At 43.0% G+C, this 23,562-nt stretch overlaps 1 protein-coding gene across 1 annotated transcript in view; it reads left to right on the top strand.

The window, feature by feature from the left end:
• Positions 1 to 4,687: 4,687 nt before the first annotated feature.
• MMP2 (matrix metallopeptidase 2) overlaps positions 4,688 to 23,562 on the top strand; it is a 183,508-nt gene continuing 164,633 nt past the window's right edge. The window contains exons 1-2 of the mRNA XM_069216277.1: positions 4,688 to 4,968; positions 21,907 to 22,133. Coding sequence (XP_069072378.1) covers positions 4,816 to 4,968; positions 21,907 to 22,133 — 380 coding nt within the window. The 5' untranslated portion in view covers positions 4,688 to 4,815. The remainder of the gene's footprint in view (positions 4,969 to 21,906; positions 22,134 to 23,562) is intronic.

The following is a 23,562-nucleotide window of genomic DNA, read 5'->3' as shown; positions in this document are numbered from 1 at the left end:
GTCCCAAAATGGAAGTATCAATATCAACAGGATAAAACCAATATATGCTGTTGTGCTTCAACTTCCATTGAAAAACAACCCTGTGAATGGGGAATAAAAGTTGCTTGCCCGTTGTCTAGGGGGTTCGAGTCCACCTTCAGATAGGGCCCATTCATGGGCTTACTTTTCAATAGAAGTTGAAAAGCATTTATTTATTTTATCCTGTTGACATCAATAGTTCTGGGTTCTCTATGCTAATTGGAACGTATTTGATTGCTAATGGGTGGCACCTACAATTTAAACTAGGGGCCTCTTGGTGACCTCTTTGGTGTGAGAGGTGGACAGTGGCATCCTGAGGAGACCCAATACGTAGTATGAAACATTGATAAATATTCTCCCATGTGGTCAAGACCTATTTATGAGATACAGGAATAGCCTTGATAATCTGGTTACTCTATGTACTTGTCACTTCAGCAACACCATTGGGGAACGTACAGTGTGTTATTGTAACGTTTTGTTTCTATTTGTATGTATATGTGAGCACTGTGTCATCTGCACTAATGACTGATTTTCTCACACCTCGGACTCTGATTCTGATTATTGTATTGTAATATATTATGACAATTTAGTTATATATATATATATACAAATAATATTTATTTATTTTTTCATTGCGTGTCCAGCACTTTGATTTGATTACTGTTTGCATTGGTTGAATTTAAATTATCCGCACATGTATAAGAATAAGTTGTCAATTAGATTGTCAATTACAGTAATTGATTTAATAAAACTGCAGGGCTCATAGACCGAATGGATAATAGCCCTGACCAAATAAGCCTCATGTGACATTTGTTATATATTAACTCCTGATGAAGGCAGTAGCCTTCCCCCACGCATGATCTGCGTTTGCCTACGACAACAAAAATCAGTAATAGGGATCCAGATATCAGTACAGTTGGGCATTCAGGGCCGTGGTCCATGTTCATTACCATGCAGAGGACATTTTTGTCCTAACACCCCTGCACCTGGTTTTAGTTAAACACCTTTTTTTAAAAAGGTACTTGAAAAATTGGCATGACTTAAACCATAAATGCAGATGAGTGAAGAATAACTCTGTGTTCATTATCACTCTTGGGCGAGAGACATCATGGCCTACTTAAGGTTTCACCTCTCATGAGTCATGGTCTCCCCCTGCAATCAACATGATGATTAAAGGTAGGATGCACCCTATATAAATGTGAGCAATAAAACTTATGTTTTAAAATTATGTTATTTTGCTTTATTTGCCATCCTTATTATGGTGAGACCTGACTGAATACCTAACAAAACTTGACACAGCAGGTATAAATTAACACAGTGGGCCTGTAAGGAAATGTTTCTTTTTGCATAATCACCCCCAATGTTTTGGAATGATGCTGCTGGCTTTCCATCTCGGAGAGTACATTGAAGCACTGTAGGAAGCTGGCTATCTATGCAGTGTACCAGTGTAAGGGGACACTAGGCAGAGAGTCCAGGACGACCCTTCTTGGCTGAAAGGGGTCAAAAGCTCTCTCTTGTAGTGTGGGCGAGCAGTTAGGCTTATTAAAGAGGAGTGTTAGACATCTCTTGCAGGCACACAGTCAATAAGTGATACATGTGACTCAATAAGGAGATCCACGCCAAATTATAAAAATAACACTTATCTTTATATGATTTTTAAAGTCCAACATCATCAGAATTAGATAAGTACTATTCAAGATATGAATTTTTACACGTTTCAAAAGCTGACAGTGCAATTTCCGGGTGTGGTAATGTTATCCTATGGGGGAAAACATGCACTGCATTTGGGTACTTAACAGCAACTTACACAACTGCTTTCCTGGACTTAAGGTGAGTATGGAGCAAGGTCCAAGATCACACCAAAAAGTCACCTCAGGAGGCTCTGGGGCATCCGGGTACAGAGGTGTGTTACGGCATTGGGTGTCACGTTGACGTCAATGAGAAATGGTCTGGTCAGGAAGAGGCTGCATACTGGGACTGAAGGACCAGTCGGCTGAACCAACAAGGGGGCTCAGCACTCATGATGCTTGGCGATGTAGGGACACCTTTGGTCCTCTTCTCCTCAGGCCAGAGCGGCCAGGTATAGAGGTGTCCTGAGGAGTAGGGTTTTCATCACCAGAGGCAGTCACAGTAGAGGAGGCCTGCAGAAAAGGCTGTAGGCGCCATCTGAAATTCCACTGTTGGCAAACCCAAGGTAGGCTTTGGCTCTGGAAGGCCAGGGGACCACACTGGCACCGTTGGTCCACTTCAACTTGGGCGGGTTAGGGGGCACTGGTGCAGTGGTGCTGTCCGGTGTCATGTTTTAGCAGTCTGGAGTCCTTGTGAGTCTTCTTTGGAGCCAGCATGGTGCAGGGAAGCCACTCCACTACTCCACAGGAGATCCTGGTTACTTCTCGAACTGCAGACAGTCCTCCTAGGCTATGTAGGCAGGACAGCTGCAGGATGAGTCATCTTTGGCGCAATTGTTGAGGACAGCAGGCAGGCCGGAGGGGTTGGGGTCAAGTCAATTGCTGCACCTCAGTTCTTGCTTTTCGCAGCTCATCGAGTCCTCCTTCTTCCTTAGTCCAGTGAATCTGAAGTCCTGTTATCAGGGGGTCCCTTAAATACTCAATTTAGGAGCATTAAGGGGAGTGCAGGGCAGTAGCAAATGGACTACTTAATCCTGGGATCAATACACCCCCTAGATGACCACTTCCTTTTTGGGAGTGAGCATCACCCTATTCCAGAATTCTCTAATTCCACCACACACAAGATGGTGGAATTCTAATTTTGCATTCACTTTAGGCTGGTAACCCTATAGGTGTATCAAGCCTGGCAGTGTAACACACATTCTGCATAGCTACTTTTTTTCACCTGTCCTGGTGCCTAATGGGCCTCAGGTCAGAGGGTTGCCTCTCCCAGGACAGGAGGAAGCGGGGTTTGTATGCCAAAGGTAGCAAGGACTTTGAAGTCCTTGGTAGTCTCTGGCCTTGTTATACAGATTTACTAGCCATCCTGTTGGTGCAGGTGATAACACCTCCTGTCAGAGCAGGCATGGTTTCTGAACTTGGAGAGAACAGTCTCTTACATCCAATGGGTCAGAAACATGTCTGTGGTGGTAGGCTGGTTGAAACCAGTCAGCCAGCACACTACAGGACTAGTAGGTTTCAGGGGGCACCTCTAAGGTCACCTCTGGGTGCATGTCATAATAAATGCATAACTGGTATCAGTATGGATTTATTAAGATGTGGTGTTTGATACAAAAATCCGCTATTTTCTGTGCAGCCATCATGTAGCTGGGTCACTCGTGCTGACCAGTGTCCAGTGGAAACTGGACTTTTGCTGCACCAAAGCCGGCTTTGAAGGATATCAGCCCCTGTGCCCAAGGTTGCATCACATGGACTGCGGACCGAGGAGTAGGCCCAGGAAGACCCCTGTGGAACCCCTAGCATCAGGACCACTCCATTGAAGCCTACTGAGGTTCAACCATAGAGCCTGGAACTGGACTGGAGGCTGCTTTGGTATTCAGGTAATTGTCCTACTACTTCTCACTAGCCCCCCTGAACTTCCTCCTCTCGGAGTTGGTCACCCAACGTGAGCCAGAGTAGTGGAACACAACTCCCTAAAAGTTTTACAAAGTTTCCAATGTTTGTGGTTACAAATTTTGCTTGCATTTTTTGAGTGAAAAGCCGACTTTAATATTTTACCTAAAAATCTGTATCTCGGGAACCCTCTAATGGATTATATTCCTTTGGGTATCTAAAAATTAAGAAAAATATAATCTATTTTTAGAAATTGGTGTTGGATTTCTTTTGTGATGCATGACTTTCTTATTCTGTTGTTTTGGTACTTCTAAAGTACACTTGTTCCTTTGTTTATGCCTAACTACTCAAGCCACAGCTACCCAGGGTTGAGCTAAGGTTCAGCAGAGGAGCCTGCCTGGACCCAAGTTGGTTTTGTGAGTGTAGTCCACGGTGAGGTCGCACAACCACACCATATTATACACCACAATTGCTCACAGGGTTTTAGGGCATAAAGCTAGCAGTTGGAGTGCTAATTTAACAAAAATATCTGCCACTGACTGATGTCCACAACACTAGACAGTGGTAAATGATTGCTTGTTGCAGGAACTTTAAAGGCCTGTTCTGCTTTTGGCTTGAAATCTAGCAGCATTTGTTGACCTCTTTAAAGTAAACACTAATGTAACACAATAGTACGCCAAACAATATAGCAACACTATTAAAATAAAACGGGGCACAACACAACAGCCAAAGTATAACGAGCCATACTACAATAACGTAGCACAAAAACATAGCAGCACAAAAAAGAACACATCAGCACCACAACAAAAAAAACACTGTAAATATTTACACTTTTGACACGGTGATTAGTAAAAGGTGTTAGCACCAAGTCCTGTGTTGATTTACCACCAAAGATATGAAGTTGAGACTCTCGGAAATGTGCTAGCAAGTCTGAAATCCCACTGCACAGATTTAGAGATACGTTGTTTCGCTGTTTTTCCGTAGCTTGGAGTAACTGCATGCAACATCAGTCTTGCTGCCTCGAAAAAAATCCTGCAGCAAAGCAACTTCCATCTGGTGCCTGCCCCTTTCTCGTGTTTCCAGCGGTTTTGAGACTTCCTCTCGGTAGCTGGAGGCTGCGCGTCAGGATCAGTAAAACATACAAAGAAATTGCTAGCGCAGGCAGAAAAGCCAGTCCCTGCTGAGAGGAAGGATGTGCCTGTGAGACGGGGCAGCCGGAGCACTGTCATTTTCAAAGGAGGCGAATCTGTGGAAAAAGGAGACCAAAGTTTGCAACATGAGGACTTCTCGAGCCCTGCACATTTGTGGCTACCCTTTTCAGCTACTTTTGCTCAATATACTTGTTTTTCGGGACACACTGGCGGCACCGTCACCCATCATTAAGTTTCCAGGAGACAGCAGTCCCCAAACGGAGAAGGAGCTGGCAGTGGTAAGTGGTTCTTCGCCCCCCCCCCCAGTACCACCCCTACCCCCTTCGCCCGCTTTGATGGCATTTATTTACGTTTTGTCGGAGATGATTACTTTTCTTTTGTTCCGGCGGCGACTGCGAATGAGTGAATTCTATTCCTGCCTAAGATCATGGGGAATAACTCAGACAAAGGTGGTGTCAGTTTTCAAATGCGCGGACGCTTACACGCAGTTACCCGAACAAAGCATAAAGCCAGTTCCAACTTTACAATACTCGTTAAAACTTATGTTGCCAGTAATATCCTATTATGGGTCCAGTAATCTTGGGCAATGACGTCAGTGTTTGGTATACTAATCCCTCTTAAAGCTGCCACGAGAAAACATATTCAATAGAGTAAGATAGGAAGAAATGAAATAATGAGGAAAACGTACAATTAAAGAGTTTGTGCGACGGGTTTCCGAAAAGGATTTCTCTATTTGTCATTAAACCACCTCCCAGACCGCCCAGATTTACTGTTTAATAGACCAGAGGAGACGGGTATGTTTCGTTTTAACACTTTATTTTCAGTTCAGGCATAGTATGTCACTGGAACTATGAGGCAGCTGAAGACCAGGTTATGTAGCTGGACGGACAAAAGTATGTATCGAGGGAATTGCAACATACGGAGAAATGAAGATATAATTATGCAATGATTATGGGGCTTAAGGATTTTTGACGGGGCACATCACGTGGCCCTATTTATCCAGCTTTATTTAATACACGTTGATATATAACTAATCTGAAGGCTATGTAAATGAAAAAGATTTTATTAAGATATAATGCTACCATGGACATTCAAAAGAGCAGTCGCGGCACGCACTGCAAGGAAGGGGTGGAGTGCTCGGGGAGGGGGGGTGGATAGGGTGCGGAAGGTGGCTCCGATGGGAATAAAAATTAAATTAAAAAAAAAAAGACTTACCTCGCTCCTTGCTTCTCCTCTCCTCCATCGCTGCAGGCAGGCGCAAGCTCGCAGCCTGCCCTGCGGCTAATCCTGACGCTGCTCAGAGCAGCATCAGGATTAGCTGGGAGCGCCCAGCCAAGATGCTCCCAGGCAAACTGGGAGCCTGTGCAGGCTCTCTCCAGCACTGCGCATTTGTGTTTGGCCGGCCCTCGTCACCCCCTCCCCGAGGTCCTGCCCCTTTTTCAGGAAACAATAATAAACACTGTTTATTATCATTTCCTTGTAAAGGTTTGCAGCTGCCGCTGCTTGTGGAAGGGGTGATGCGGCACTCCTCCGCCCAAATTGAGGAGCCGCCCATGCAAAAGAGCCTACTGGAAATGTTATTTATGAACAATTAAGGCCTGATTTAGAGTTGGGCGAAGGGGGTGGGGGGATTTCTCTGCCAAAAACATGACGGATATCTTGTCTGCCATATTACCATTCCAATGTAGTCTATGGAGATTGTAATACAGTAGTTGGGATATCCATCACATTTGTTATGGAGTAACCCGCCCGCAAACTCTAAATCAGGCCCTAAGTCATTTAAGGTCTGATTTAGAACTCGGCGGACGGTTACTCTGTCACAACGGTGACAGGTAGCATGTCCTCCGAAATCTAAATCCCATAGAATAGAATAGGATTTAGATTTCGGCGGAGGGGATATCCATCACCATTGTGATGGAGTAACCTGTCAGCCGAATTCCAAATCAGGCCCTTAGTCTTGCATGTTAGCGTAAAAGAGTAATTGCATGAACACTGATCACAAGGGCCACTTAGCATAAAAAATACATTTGTCCAGAACATATACTAATTTGTCCTGAGCAAAAACGGAAGCACTCATGCACACACTTCTTGTCTATGCTGCACATTACCTTTACATTTTAAAACGTATCTTTAGTTTTGGGAGCAATCCTTTCTTCCATCCACAAAGTCTCTGGAAGCACCAAGGTTCATAAAGAAACAGCCAGACAACAACAAGCATTTACAATGCAACGGGTCTTGCGTTTGCTCATGTTAGAGCTAATAGTGTTGTAAACTCCTAACCCGGCTTTTCACCTATCAGCAAAAGTGCATTTATGTACGTAACCGAAAAAGTGCAATTAACTATGTAAAGCGCTCGACTTCTGCTAAGCGAAATCGCGCTAGTAAATTAGAGAAAAAGTAGTCCACGAGCCGGACAGAAAACAGCGAGCCTCACATGTTTTCTGTACTTGGTCGATGCGATCGAGGAAGGGTAGCCACCGGAAAAGGCATGACATATGCATGCCTTTGACTAATGAAAGCAAGCAGATTTTATGAGGCATGCCCACGAACCAATGAAAAACACTGACGTGACGTCGACAGGCCTCCGAGCCCTTTTCTAAACACTAAGGCCCATATTTATACTTTTTGACGCTAAACTGCGCTAACGCAGTTTAGCGTCAAAAATTTTTGCGCCGTCTAACGCCATTCTGAAGCGCCATGCGGGCGCCGTATTTATGGAATGGCGTTAGCCGGCGCAAGCAGACCGGCGCTGCCTGGTGTGCGTGGAAAAAAACCACGTAGACCAGGCAGCGCCGGCGTTGGGCAAAAATGACGTTAGGGCGTCTTAAAATGGGGCAAGTCAGGTTGAGGCAAAAAAATCGTCTTAACCCGACTTGCGCCATTTTTTAACGACGCCCATCCCCCATCAACATGACTCCTATCATTGTAAAGATAGGAGTCATGCCCCCTTGCCCAATGGCCATGCCCAGGGGACTTCTGTCCCCTGGGCATGGTCATTGGGCATAGTGGCATGTAGGGGGGCACAAATCAGGCCCCCCTATGCCACAAAAAAATTATTAGAAAAAAAATAATAATACTTACCTGAACTTACCTGAATGTCCCTGGGGTGGGTCCCTCCAGCCTTGGGTGTCCTCCTGGGGTGGGCAAGGGTGGCAGGGGGGGTCCCTGGGGGCAGGGGAGGGCACTCTGGGCTCATTTTGAGCCCACTTGTCCCTTAACGCCATGCCTGACCCAGGCGTTAAAAAGCGGCGCAAATGCGCCGTTTTTAGCCACGCCCACTCCCGGGCGTCTCTTTTGCCCGGGAGTATAAATACCACGTAAAGGCCTGGGAGTCATTTTTTAAGACGGGAACGCCTCCCTTGCATATCATTAACGCAAGGAAGGGGTTCACGCTAAAAAATGACGCACATTCCGGGAACTTTGGCGCTAGACGCCTCTAACGCCATAGTATAAATATGGCGTTAGTTGGCGTTAGTTTAGCGTCGAATTTGCGTCGAAAAAAACGACGCAAATTCGGCGCAAACGGAGTATAAATACGGGCCTAAATCGTCTCGCTGCGATACGCATGCGCGAGCGCATGCAACGCAGGCTCGACCCTAAAAATGGGCTTTTCGTGTTTATCATGTGTGTGTCTCACTAGCGGACACTTTGAGACTTAAGGGACCTGTGGAATGAGCCGAACACTGAAAGTGTTAGTTTAAGGCAGGTCCTTGCCTCAGTTTCGGGCCCACCTTGTGCCTTAAGTAGTTGAATAGCTTGAGCAGCTGAAAGTTTACCACCTTAGATAGTGGTCAATGTTCGTCACTGAAACTTTAAAGTAATATTTTGACTTTCACTAGAAATCTAGGAGCATTTATAGACATCACTAAAATAAACAACAGAACACAGCACAATGACACGAAACAAAGCAAAATAACCATTTAACAAAAACATAGACAGGAACAACAAAACAGTCAAAAATAATGCAACAGAAGTACCGTAGTGCAGCCCAGCAACAAAACTATACAATAATGCAACATAAAACACAACAGGGCAAACACCTCACAACACATCACCACCACAACAAATATACACACATATCTGGATACACATTACCATCTCCACAAATCTGCCTCCGTAGTTCGGTAGTAAAAAAGTGTTTGCATCAAGCACTGTCTTATTTCTCACCAAGTACAAGTATGAGTGCCAGTCACTTTTGTGATCTAGGGTCCTATGTCAAACCTTTAGAAGCGATTCGAAAACTTTGAGATTCTTCTAAACTTCATATACAAATAACTATGACCTTGGGAACAATATAATTAATGTAAACTTGTATTTGCATGAATTGTAAGACAACAATTTCTGGACAGAGAATGAACATTATTTCCACTGCATACAAATGTGTAAGATTGTGTTTCTTGCAGCAGATAAAAGCCATGACCCAGTGTATCATTTGGAATCATTAACACCATCTGGGCAAAATTCTCATCTATTCAGTACCTGCATGCAGCTATTAACTACTGAAAGGTGACTAATTATTCCAAAGTGAGGGCTCTGTATTCAAGTGTGTGCTCATGTCTGATCGGTTTAAATCAGAAGCTTTACTGTTGAAATCAGTACATTAATTAGCATGTGGTACTGTATGTGGCAAATGCAGCAAATCTATAGTTAGGCAGTTGTTTCTTCAATTGCAGCTTTCAGACTTAATGATGCCTCTTTTACTTGGCAACAAAAGTGCATGAGGCATGTGTTGCTACCTGGTCGATCCTCATCCCTTTAGTGTTTCCAAATCCACTTTGCAATCATCGAGTGTTAACATGGAAACGTCAACAGAATCATCTTGATGCGCATTTCTACTCTACAGTAATTTTGGCTGGTGTGGTTATGATCAGGATAAAGCTTCCAACTCTGACACTCTGGGACTTTAGGCTCCACACACTGACATCTGGCTACATTGATGAAGTAAACACTGTGCACCTCTTTGGATGTACGCTCTGAACCAGGTACAAAAGTGCATTTTTCAATATCAAAGTAATCGTCTCAAGTCAGACAGATAATCTCTGCATCATACTATCAAAGATCTGCTACTCAGAGAATGGAAGGCTGTAAGTGAATCTAGAAGCTGATATCTTGATAGCTTCAGTACTGATTTTACACCAGTATTGAACATGGAATCCTATTTCCCCACTTTTCCAAGACAAGCATCACTTAAATTACAATATGTACCTTCCACAGATCACACTGATTGAAAGGTAGATACGACCAGTTCTTAAATCAAATAGGCAGTGGGCCCACAAAGTCTGCAAGCCATTCTCTCGACATGGTGTCCCCAAACAATAACAAAACCACAATCGTTGTGGGAGAATCACAGGCTTGATCTAATCACTCATTAACCCCCTTGCTGTTATTCTCATGATAATGTGATGATTATGCATTCACAAGATTTAAAAGTCTTTTTTAACAAAAGGTAGTATGGAGTTTTGATGATAGTTGGTCATTGTTATTGAATCAGGACCCTGTTTTTTCAATAGCAAAATGACAGTTGTCTAAGGAAATGTCCCTTCCCTAAGTGACTGATTGAACAGATTAGTAAGTTTAACACTAATAAAATACCTGTCTTCACTGAACAACGGTATAAAGATGATCCTGAATTTAGTTTCCTTTGCTAATTCTCAACTATGAGAAGCGTAACCGGCTCAAACTGATTGAAGCTCCTCCCCAGTGTCACCGGAACTGCCATTTTTGGCTTGATAGTTGATATGTAACTTTGGTCAGTTCATATACTCTCAGCATTACAACATGCTCTGATCTGTTCAACATTGTCCTTGGAAAAAAATGAGTTTGCTATAAAAACTTCCTCGACGGGGACTGTTTGGGCTTCACACCTCGGGATGTAAATCTCCTGGACAATCCTCTAGCAAGGTATAAAAATCAACTCTGGTTTCTTTGTATTCCTTTTCAGCTGATCTGTTTTCTTACGTGCATTTCTGGAGCCCCTAAACATGCTCCAAACCAAGGCTCATTAGGATGCACATGATGCAGAATAATTCTCTTTTCCTCTGCTATTGCATCTACAGCCCTAGTAATCCATTCTTTAAACTCAAGAACAGCTTGCTCAACACTCTCAATTCTCTTTACTTGAAGCTAGCTAATGTGGGCCTCACATTAGAACTTGTAGAGTTGGACCAAGTTCATCCCCAGGAATGGATCGTTTTCCTGTCCTACTTTATCATTATCAGGAAGAATTAACATAAGTACATATGGCAATGGTTTGAAGACAGGAACTCTATGCCTGGAGCTACTTCTATGTCAAAGCAAGAACTATTAGGTCAAAGGGATGTCCATCTATACAGTTAGAGATTCACACTAATTGGCTCAGGTGAACTGCAGCACAACTCTCAGTGAGACACCCTGCCCCCTTAGAGTGGATATCATCAAACCATAATTTAATAATCCCCAACAATTGAAACTTTCCACCTTGAAGCATAGAAGGATTCATTATTCGAATAAATGACAGTACAAAATCCCCTCTCACACCAGATGGCCTATAAATAAAGCCACATGTGAGGGAAAACTGATGAATATTGCGCTGTTGGTCAGCAAACGTTCTCTCAGTTGAAACAGGGCATGGTTATTGAGCAAAACAGCTCCTTGAAAATAACTGTGATCCTGTTGCCTATTTTGAATTAATATTCAACATGCAACATTCTACAGTAAACCAGATAGCTAGTATTGACACTGGCCAGAGCAATGTGTAAACCATAAGGGGGAGAATACTAGGCGGCTGTATCACCTGATCGACAAAATCGCGAGGACCCACAGGGAAGTCCTTCTCTTCTCCATTAAAGAGGAGAGGGCTTCTGATAGAGTCCACTGGCCCTGCCTATTTACCCTAGAGCACTTTGGCGCCCGGTTCTTGGGGTGGATCAGGACCATATATAGTGCTCCTAGGGCAGTGGTGTGGGATAACAGGCTTAGCTCCTTGCCCTTCCCAGTTGCTCGGGGTTCCAAGCAGGGATGGTCCTTGTCCCCTCTCCTCTTCACTTTCTAAGTGGAACTCCTGGCCCAACATATGCGGGTCCCTCTGGATATTTCTGGCATGACGTTTGGGGGTGAACAACATCTAATTAGCCTCTATGCCGGTTAGAGACCCCCTGACCACTCTTCCAGCCCTGACTGTACAGCTTCAGCTGGTTGGAGCCCTCTCGGGTTTCAAAGTAAACATGCAAAAATCACTGAAACTTAACCTCTCCGTTGCGCCCGAGACTGAGGCCTCCATCTGGGCCCAATTCCTGTTTGAATGGGCCTTCCCATATCCTGTACCTCGGGATGCAACTGACTAACTCAATCTTCAAGACTATCTCTCTAAGCTATAGCACTCTGGCCAGGAAAATCAAGGCAGACAAACAGCTGGGAGCATCTGGGCCTTTCTTGGCTGGGCAGAATTGCAGCCATCAAAACGACCACATTACTGCCTGTTCTTTATTTATTCCAGATACAGCCCTTGACCATGCCTCAACAGGCCCTTCACTCAATGCAGGCAAATATTAACATATTCATCTGGGGGAGAATAAATCGCGCCTCCACAAACAGCTCCTCTACCAGCAGATGCGTAAGGGCAGTCTCGTTGTGCTCTCCCTCCCGAGATACCATCAGACGTCGCAATTGCTGTTTTTAGTGGAATGGAGCAGGCCACTTATTGAGAAGCACTGGTGCTTCATGGACCAGGCAGTGGCCGGCTTCCTCATTTGGAAAGAACCCTGGCCTCCCAAAAAGCACAGGGCTTGTGGTCTTTATTCCTCTTCCGTAACAAATGCTATCTGTTGAGTGTGGGATGCTGTGGCGGTAAAGACCAGCCTGACGGCTTTCCCTTCCCCACAAATGCCAATTCTCGACAACCCAGAGTTTACTCTCAGGCTACAGCCCGACCTGTTCAAACGATAGCAAAACAGAGGCTGTAAATGGATTGGGTGTCTATTTGACCTCCACAGAATATTTCCTCGAGCACAGGCTAAAGGAAACAGACCAGGTGCAATACTTACAAGTCTGCCACTGGGCGCTCTATCCTTCCACACGCAGAGAGGGCTATGACACAATTTGAAACATGGCTCATCCAAAAGGATAACAATAGACACCTGGTCTCCAAACGGTATGCTATCCTTAGCAGACTACAGCATATTCCTCACTCCCCAGAACAGGTGTGACGGGAGAAAGATCGGTAGACCTCTTTCTGATAAGGCGTGGGCGGATATCTATCACAGAGCGTGGCACATGGCACACAATATATCAAGTACAGAGGCAGGATAGAAGATTGTGTCTTACTGGTATTTAACTCCGTCCAAACTTGGCACATGGAATCCAGGGCGTTCAACAGCGTGTTGGAGGGGATGCAGTGGGATCTGATGCTACTCCACCTACCATGGCACTGCCCTAAACTCAAGCACTTTTGGGACCAGGTGTTAGGTGATAACAACAGTGCATTTGAAACCACTGTCCCTAGCTTTTTCTACCTATGCAATTCCAGGGTTCCCCAATCCCCTGACATTCCTCCTCTATTTGCAATGAGGCAAACATGTGATGCCTGGCTCTTGGTGCTGCGCAACAGGTGATCCTACCACTGTGGGGCACTGACAAAACTCCCCAGTACAACCTGGCTGCACAAGCTATGGTATATCCTAGGCATGGAGAAATTGAGGCTCACATTAGATCAGAAACTGGATGACTACCCATTAGATTGGGCCCCTTTCATATGTATTTTATCCCAGGAATTTAACAAACTGACTTGCCCTGCCGATCTGATACTCCTCCGCCTGCTTTCCATCCCAGATCCTCTGTCGGCTCTTGCCCCCTTCACTGCCCACCTGAACCCCTGTCTATGCCACTGGATAACCTTCCACAATATTGACTACACTGCTAGATAGCCCCACATATATGCAGAAGGAATAGGGGGGAGTGGGGAGAGTTTCTGGGATTGTATTGTTCATGTTTTTTCTATGAATTAACAAAGCAGTCAACCTTCGGGTCTTCAACAACAGCTGTATACACCTTTTTCTTCTCTTCAATACACTACCAGCCCCTTGAGGTTGTAGGCCTACAACTGTGTATCCTTTTGCAATTTCACTAATAAAATAGAATTGATCTATAAATCTAAGATAAGATCTCTAAGGCAATGTTATTGTCACTATATATCAAACGGTGGTTAATGCTTTTCTAAAATTGGCCTCTATGAGATCCCTTTGTTTGGTTTAACAAATTAATTCTGGGCTATCAAAGTAGCTTCTACCTGATTGATTTTGGTTTACAACACCATGTTCCAAATGTATGTCTTCACCTACGTCTTGCTTCTGATCTTTCCTCTTAAACAAAAACTGGCCAAGAGTTCCTGCCTGCTCCCCAGCCAGAGACCGGATGGACAAAAACAGAATTGCCTTAGCCATGTCTTTGGCACACCAGCACTCTCTGTCCAGCATACAGGGGCATTAGAAGGCAGATTAGCAGGACAAAGTAAACTAAACCAGAGACAAGCTATTCCGTGATCATGAGGAGGTACAGCTAAAGAAAAGGATAGCCGAACACTAGCGCTAACTCAAGGAAAGGATATTAGCAAAAACTACAAACACACCCTTTTACATACCTAAAGAAACAGACTAATATAAGAAATAGCGACTAGGGCCTCATCCCTAGATCAAGGAAAATAAAAAAGTTTGGATGAAATGAAATTTGAAAGGTTTTGAGCTCCTTTACTACATGCATATGTTTTGGTTTGTGCCTTCCTGTTTATGACAAAGAGCATGCTAAAAAGCTTACATTTCCAAAAGTATTGATCAGGCAGCTAATGAACCAAATTAACATTTTAATGTCTACTAACAATTAGGTAATCCAGCAGCTTTAAATTGTACTCCATATGTTTCATGATCGCTTTACTGGAACCGTATCAGGGTCATTGCAGCCAAAATTTCTCAACCATATATTATTATAGGCTTCTCCTGCCAAACCCCTTACTTTAGTCCTTCAAACAGCCGGGAAATGAACATTCATCAACTCTTGCTGAAAGAAATCAAAGCCTTTGACCTGAAAATTAAACCTTGTCCAAGGGCAAGATTGAAGCTATACTTCCCTACACTCATAGCCAACATTACAAGGAAGATAAACTAATTCCTCTTTATTAGAACCGTTACCCAAAAAATTAAACACTCAGTCATTACTCATTCCTGTAACAACATGGCAAGTCAAGAAGACCAAGAAACAGTCCAACCTGCCTTATATCAGCAAAAGTACTGGAGAAATAGGGCACTAATCAATGGCATGAGCACATTAAATCTAACAGTATAGTCCACATCTTAAAGCCCTTGTGAGGAGCATAAGTCATATTTACTAGTATTAGGAAAGGCCTGCATAAACGGAAGCAAGTAGTCTTATTCTGCAGCTTATGAGCCCATGGACATAATTTAGAAAAGGCTCAACAAAATGGCTAGGATATCTGGCATTGTCCTGCAAGAGATGTGATCTTTTCACCTTGTAAGAACTAACCCCCACTGAGGACTGAATCCAAGAGATCCTCAATACAAACAGGGAAATGCTGTGCTCTGATCTGTCTCTCAATCTCACTCCTTGTTTTCAATGTTTATCTGCCCACTGGTGCATATTCCATCGCATCACCAGGTATGTTTCTAAATGGATATTGATGACACCCAAATCAGCATTTGTTTAAAAAACAACTTTGACTAATCAAAGAAATGTTCCTTTACATGCATGGAGCTAAATCTGAGATCCTGGTATTAGGTAGCCGGACCATAACATGTTCCCCTTTGAGACAATCAGGAGCAAGGGGTCCAGTCTGCCTACATCTCACAAAGAAAGAAATCTGAGGATAAATCTAAAATATAAATCTGTTGTCAGGGTTGCTAACCTCCAATTTGTCATACTAAGGAGCATCCTTCCATTATTGCAAACCAATGATCAAGAGGAGTTGGCAGGAATCCTAGTATTGGGACGTTATACTATACTAGTGTAGTCTATATAGGGCCCCCTTAAAACTCATGGGCAGATGTAAAGACTTCAGAATTACAAAGCCAAAGTCTGTCTTATAAACAAGACTCACACTCCTGCAAAACTGCCCATGAAACCCTTCCACTGACACCCATTGGAAACTAAAGTCAATTTCAAAATCGTTCCTCAGTTCACAAAGTTAAATGTGACTAAAGAACCCATGTTTGATCCAATGTGCCACTCACAGCTCATCTGCTTAAAAGTCAGTAGAATTTGCAAGCTTATACCTTGAATTCATGTTAGGCTATTTGCTGTGCAATGTCCATAAGGATATCCCCAAGCACTGCAAATTAAGTGACTACACTACTTCAAATGAAGCTCTTTTAAACATGCAGAAGAACAGGTAATGGGACATTTCCCTTTGGTTATAAATCAAACATTTGAGCTAGAAACTCACTCAGGGATAGTTCTGCATATACCTCTGAATTGTATTCTGCCTTTTTTTTTTACTAAGGTTACATGTTAGTGACACTTTTTGAAAAGCAGCCTCTGAGTGGAGAGGCCCAACCCCTTTTAGAGAAGGGGCTGTCATCCCAGACCTTCGTGTTGAATTGGAATAAGATATGTCCTTCTTTCTCTTCCTGTACAGGAAGCAACTTTGTAGATGATGAGCTTTTTGTTCCTGTTCAGATAATTTCTAACATCAATTATCCAGCCTCTGTAGGGAGGCTCCATTACTAGTTTTCATTGTTAGCTTTCAAACTTTCCTCCACTTCACAGGGCTATCAAATCTATGTTCTGCAGTAACAGTCTGTACAACCTGTAGGAAGAGGTATTTCCATTCTTAATGACTGGCTAATCAATGCTTTATCTTTGTTAATGCAGAGGACCAGTTACTGACCGGATTTGCATAATCATCCAAACCTTCAGCCTCACTATCATTTTCAAGAAGTCCTACCTGTGGCTGTTCCAAAATGAACAAGCATTTGCAATGCAATAGTTCTCACATTAGCCAGAGTTAGAGCTATTGACGTAAATATTAAAGACAACCTCGCATTTGGGACCTTATAAATATTTAGCCAGGCAGCACATTAAACCTTTATCAGAAATAAACTGTGTTTGTGCATTCCTTCATACACCTGGCATTGGACTGTAATTGTCTGAACAGCCCATACAGAGTACCACAGTAAAAAGAGAATTTGAAAAAAACATGTTCATGTAACCATATATTCTTCCCCTAGAGGGCATAATTACATAAAAAATAATGATAAAGAACATTGCAGTGTAGCCATATCATCAGCCCCCTGAGGGCATAGAGTATTACACATTTTCAGGCCCAGCAGGCCTTTTAAGCATCATTTAACTGTGGAGTCAGTGGCACAAAGGTGCAGTGCTGCAGGTCCTTACTCGATGCCCCAGTAGCGTCAACAGCAGAAGGCGCAGTACCACTGGTTATGGCTAGATTTCCCTGTAGAGTCAACAGCAGAAGGTGCAGAATCACTGTCCATGGCTAGATGTCCCTATGGAGCCCAAAGCACTCAGAGTACAGTTTCACAGAATGCTGCCAAAACATCTTCTGACGTTAGAAGCTCAGAATGTTCCCCAAACCCGAAAACAGCTGCAGTACCAGGTCCTCAGTGAAATGGCTGAAATAATTAGCTATGCTGCACATTAAACCCTTATCAGAAATAAACAGTGTCTGTGCATTCCTTCATACACTTGGCATTAGACTGTAATGGTCCGAACAACCCCTACAGAGCACCACATTAAGAATAGCATTTGGAAGAAACATGGTCATGTAAGCATATAGTCAGCTCCTAGAGGGCATAATCACATGAAAAAAAAGAATGACAAAGAACATTGCAGTGTAACCATATAATCAGCCCCTTGAGGGCATAGTGTATTACACATGTTCAGGCCTAGCAGGCCGTTCAAATACTTAACTGTGGAGTCAGAGGCACAAGGGTGCAGTGCCGCAGGTCGTTCCTCAATGTCCATGTAGAGTCAATAGCAAAAGGTGTGTTACCACTGGTCGTGGCTAGATGCCACTGTAGAGCCAACAGCAGAAGGTGCAGTACCACTGGTGGTAGCTAGATGTCCCAGTAGAGTCAACAGCAGAAGGTGCAGTACCACTGGTTGTGGCTAGATGTCCCTGTGGACCCAACATCACTCAGAGTACAGTGTCACAGAACACTGCCAGAACTTCTTCTGATGTCAGAAGCGCAGAATGTCCCCCAAATACAGAAATGGCTAGAGAAGTACCAGGAATATTTAGCCGTGCTGTACATTAAACCTTTAAAAGAAATAAACTGTTTTTGTGCCTACATAAAACCTGTATCAGAAATAAACTGTGTTTATGCATGAGTAGAAGGTGCAATACCACTGGCCATGACTAGATGTCCCTGTGGAGCCTACTGAGTTAGTAGTGCCCTGGGGCAATTATCATCCATCAGCCCTTGGAGAGCATAGTGCTTTACACATTTGCAGGCTGAGCAAGGCAGTCATAACATTATTACAAACAATGCACTTATAGTAGAAACTCCTCTCAGCTGTAAAAAACAAAAGTTCTAGCTGTAAGAGACTTTTAATATGCATTGAATGGCGGAAGAAGTTATGATTTTTGGTCCTTCTCTAACCGAGCGTGTCCCACAAGATGACCGGGACAGAAAGAGCACATCGTTCTGAATGTTTTGGTGGTGGTCCCATTGCACTTTGACCACCACAGGCTGAGTTATGGGCAAAAAACTGTTGGAAAAGGAATGCCTGCAGAGCATTATGGGGTGAGTTTCCCCCAGTACAGTGAATATTATAGTATCTGTGTGGGCAGTTGCAGCTTGCAGGAGGGAGAAGGGATGGGGTATCCTGGCACAAGGTGGGGGGGATGGCGAGAGGGGAGCACAAAAAAAAAAAGGAAAATAAAAGTACCTGCTACGCCACACCACCTGTGAACGGCTACTCATCTGCCTGGACAGGTTCCCAGAAGCATGAAAGCAGCGGTAAGACTGGACGGAGCGCTGTGGCTAGGCGCTCCGAGACAGAGTGGGAGCCTCTGCCTGCTCTCTCCAATCTGGCACTGCGGTGCTGGGTTTGGACAGAGCCTACTGCCCAAAACGGCAAGCCAAACATACATGCGCACTGAGGGGGAGTGCTGTGCTGGCCCTTTTGCAGTAAAAATGTAATTATTACATTTATTACGTTTTTACTGTAAAAGGCTGCTGGCGGGGAGTGATGCTCCTGCGCCGCTGTGTGCGAGGAGAGCCGCTGTAGAGGATTCATTCCTGGGTTAATTTCATGCTATATAAAGCCACAAAAAAATGTACAAAACACACGCAGGACTACTTGTAATTACTGATTATGTAAAGTAAGGGCCAAGTGAAGGGCAAACGTGGAAAATGAACCACACTTGTGAACACAAGTACTTACTGACAAACACGAGAGGCAGGAAACAAAGAAAAATAGTCCATCCAAGCAACAGAAGTCATTCCAGGCATAATTAAACTGTACTTGGCCAGTGCTCCTCAGCCAAGAACAGGAAGTGACGTATCGGCTATCAAACCAGTTAGGAGGCAGCAAAACAAGAGCAACACTGCCTTCAACCTATGGTAAGCGGCAGGCTGGAGCAAAGTCCTATACTCCATCCAATAGGTGTAGCAGACAGCACATGTGCGCTGTCTAGGCTTGACCTAAATATGCTTGAAGGTCCAGTTCTAAGCAGACTGTGGTTGCGACTTCTTGCTTGGGTTGACTTCTCACCTCCCTCCTTCTGAAGTCACCCTCTTTAGCTCATGAATGATTGAGTGTGAAGAGGCAGATGCTGGCTTCAAACTTTTTGGTGTTATGGGGATAGTTACTGTTCAGCACTGGAAATGCCATGTGCTGTGCAACTGATCAACATATATACTTACAAACTGTCACAAAGAAGGATTGTAATAAGAGTTAGTAGGCTATCTGGTAATGACTGCAACATTACTACCTTATCCCTATCCCTCATCGTTCTCCTTATTTACATGAAACAGAACCCAAGCAATGCCTAGTGTGTGACTAAGGAGCAAAGAAACTGCATTGACACCCATATGACGTCAAACCTCTGTTTCATATAGTTATCACAGAAATCCCAAAACAATAGGAAACTTAAACATGCATTGGCAAAGCCAATAGGTTTTGCCTATGCAAAATCTATTAGCTTTGTAAATGTTTTTTTTACATGTTGCATGACAGTTGAGCTGCTGTGCAACATGCCTTATTGTAAAAAAAACTGCTATGACGTGGCCAGCTGACCACGTCATAACATTTTTATTTACTTTAAGCCATGTTACACAGCAGCTCAACTGTCTTGCAACATGTAAAAAAAATCCCATCTATCCCTTCATCAGTGTAGCTTGCTTGGAGTAGGCTTAGGGTGACAATGCAGTGGAGGCTAGCAAGTACAACATTGGAATTGTGTTCTATACACTCATCCTGTACTTGTGAATCGTAATCCACATTGTGAGATTTAAACTCGTGTCCCCAAGAGAAGCCGTGTAGGGCATGGCCAGCAGAAGATTAACGCGTACAGGCAAATAAACATGGAGGATACCTGTAGCAGAAGCAAATGGAACAATTACTTAAATGTGCCAACTTTTATTTCCACCAAAAACCTTTTATTTGACACGCTAGTCACATGCGGCGATCATCAAACAAGAAGAACCTGCCTTTCACTTTGAAGTCAAAACGTGAAATTTTGCCTGTCACTGATTCACGTTTTTATAGCCCAAGTCAACCGAAATGAGCCTTTCTGGGTTGGATTTGTCTGTCGCCTCTATAATGTGTTCTTTAAATATTGCAATTCTGAAAACATTACAAGTACATAATAGGCAGCAAAAAGCAACACAACAGAAGCTGAACATTCACTAGAAATATTTCCAACTCCATCAATTGACGCAGTTAAAACAATGTTAAAAGCTCCTTTTTCTCTCCTTTTAATGCGACTCTAACCTCCTCTCCCACATGCAGATCTGTATTTCATTCTCTGCACCAGCCAGTGCTGTCATGTCACTCTGGGCCCCATGATGCATTGCGACCTGCCGTCCAATAATATTAAACTGACATGTAAAACTGATTAGTCCATGTTTGCTTCAGCTCCGGGAAGAGAGAGCCCCAAGCAAGGAAGAATTGATACAAGATCACAGCTGATTTGTAATAGAGAAGTGCAGGTACATGCTCTGCAACAAAAGCTTAAAAAGTGACAAACAAAGAATGTGTAGCGTGAGGGGGGGTGTGAGGGATTAAAATAAAAAGCTTAGATGATCGGAGAAGGCCTGGTGGGAGGGAGGATTGACATAGATTGACCAAGCACTTCCATGTTGTACTTCATGTAGCCCCATATACTGTGGAAGTAAACTAAAAAGTACCTTTGGAAGCATATGGTCAGTGGAAGGACACTGATCATTAGCTAATGGCAGTGACCAGAAGGAGTACTTGGTCCTGAGGCAACACAACAGCAGGATGGCAAAGCAGCAAGCAGCAGAGAGCAGGAAGTGAAAGCAGACGATGTATTGGCCAGTCAAAAGCAAGAAAAAGCAACGTTGTAATAAGCCAATGGCAAGTTCAGGTAAGTAAGGGGCTGATTCTTAGCCCCTTTGAGTTTTTTTTTTCTTTTCTTTTTAATTCACAATAGATTTTGCAAGCAGCGTGCAAGCGTGCATGCAGGTGAAACCTAAAGATCGGAGTAGAAATTATCTGCAAGGTAAAAGTGATACCTGCTCTGTAGTGAAGGACAAATGATAGCAGATATTATTAGGGGAAATACTGTGATTCTACAGCTATATGTTGCCACCCAGCAGATTAAAAATGTTTTGAATATTTGAAGTCAGTTTCAGGCATTACCTCATAGTTTCCCCTGACCATGAAATTAAGTCATTAAAAAAACCTGAACCAAATTTGATGCATAAACAGCATAGTTGTGTTTTCTCAAAATTGCTTTTCATGCAATGTACTGATAGACATTAGCATACAGATGTAAATAAATGCAGATGTACAAAATGTAGTTGTACATCTCTATGCATTATGAGGTCCATCTAGAGAAATACAGATTTCACAAATAAAATTCACGAATTTAAGATTAACTGTCACTTCAAATTCTATATTAGTATTTTCACTGTTTGCAACCAGCCGTATATTATATTAATCATTAATGTGTTTCTAAATGGAATGGTAGTCTTTGTACTTTTCACCAAAGTTAAATTTTAATTTTTTGTTTTTTCCTGAAGCAATATTTAAACAGGTTCTACGGGTGCCCAAAAGAAAAATGCAACCTCTTTGTGCTAAAAGATACTTTAAAGAAAATGCAAAAGTTTTTTGGCTTACCTGAAACTGGAGTACTGGATCAGAGCACAATTGAAACCATGAAGAAGCCTCGCTGTGGTAACCCAGACGTGGCAGGTTACAACTTTTTCCCAAGAAAGCCAAAATGGGAAAACAATCACATCACATACAGGTACAACAAACCATATTTTTTAAAGAATGTCCAAAGCATGAAAGCAATCCTAATTGTTATGTGTAAACTTATGTGAAACTGATTTTGGTCTCGGATTAACCAAAATATTTCTTATATTTTTGTCCTGGTAAAACTTGAAAGGGAAATGAAAAATTACAATATAAATCAATACATTTGGAGACAGACAGGCCAAGTCTCTCTGAATCCAGACGATTGCCTAATTTGTAAAGCATTAACGTTACTCCATTCACAATTTGCAGTTAAAAACCTAGACGGAAGAGTACAATTAAACAAGAATTGCAAAGGCAACAGGTCGGACATTAATGTGCAAACCCGTTCAGCCGCACTCACAAGTGCACAGATTATTTGGGTTTCGTGTAAAACTGTCTCTCTGTACCTCCTATGTTAGGGCCGAGTGTTTTCTTACCCATCTTTGTGTTTCTTCTGTATATACTCCCTAGGCGTGCACTGCTGGTTCCATACAGCACTGCAAGCAAGGGGCGAAGAGAGGCACTAATCGAGGCCTGGGGTTCAATAATAGAGCATGCAGAGATTACGCAATTGTGCATCCAGCTGTTTGCATGTGTTAGCCATTCAAAGCCGAACCTATTGGCTTTGCTAATACTTGTTTCACATACTGCAGAAGAATCGGTCGGAGTGAAATTTTCATGCTACCGCCGTTATTTTGTGAAATTATTGTTATTTCATCCTACATGTTATGGAAAAATCCCGAAATTAGTGAACTATGACACCTAATTACTCATAGTTCACAGCAAAAATGTAGTGCCACCCTACATGAATAACACGAATGACCATAACGCAGTGTTACTGTTCTTTGTGGCGTTTGTGTTTTTTGCACATTTTTTAGGGCAAAGTGTGTCTGTGTCCAGAAATAGATTTGCGGACACCTTTGGCCCTAGAACATAAAGTCAAACGCTAGTTTTGTATTTCACGTAATTATGCATAATTTCACATAAGATTTCTGAGATTTCACATAAATTACGCAAAAGCAAACTACACCGATTTCGTACAACCCTTGAAAAGAAGAGATTTTGACATAAGAAAAAATATTCTCCATGCGTAGATAAAAAAAAATGTTCAAATGTGCGTTTCTGCTTGAACTGTGTTTTGGTAAATACTGTTCAATGGAAGTATATCTACGCACCGATGCCTATCAATGATTTCTAAAGTTGTTTCTGGACATTTCAGTGAATCCCCAAAAAGTTGGACACCTACTTTAAATTCAGAAACCCACAGAAGTCGGTTTCACGTGCTTTGAAGCATGGCCATGTGAATAGAATGCAGATATCAACAACCGGTATTTTGGGAATGGCACCAAAGACAATGAGAGCCTCATTAAGAATGCCTATACTTTGCTGCAAAGATACAGGAGGGCTGGAATTTAAATTACCAATTGGTATCTCCACAG

Source organism: Pleurodeles waltl, chromosome 12 (assembly GCF_031143425.1).
Source record: "Pleurodeles waltl isolate 20211129_DDA chromosome 12, aPleWal1.hap1.20221129, whole genome shotgun sequence".
NCBI classification, from domain to species: domain Eukaryota; kingdom Metazoa; phylum Chordata; class Amphibia; order Caudata; family Salamandridae; genus Pleurodeles; species Pleurodeles waltl.
Note: the sequence above shows the minus strand (reverse complement) of the source record. Positions and strands in the feature narration are given on the sequence as shown.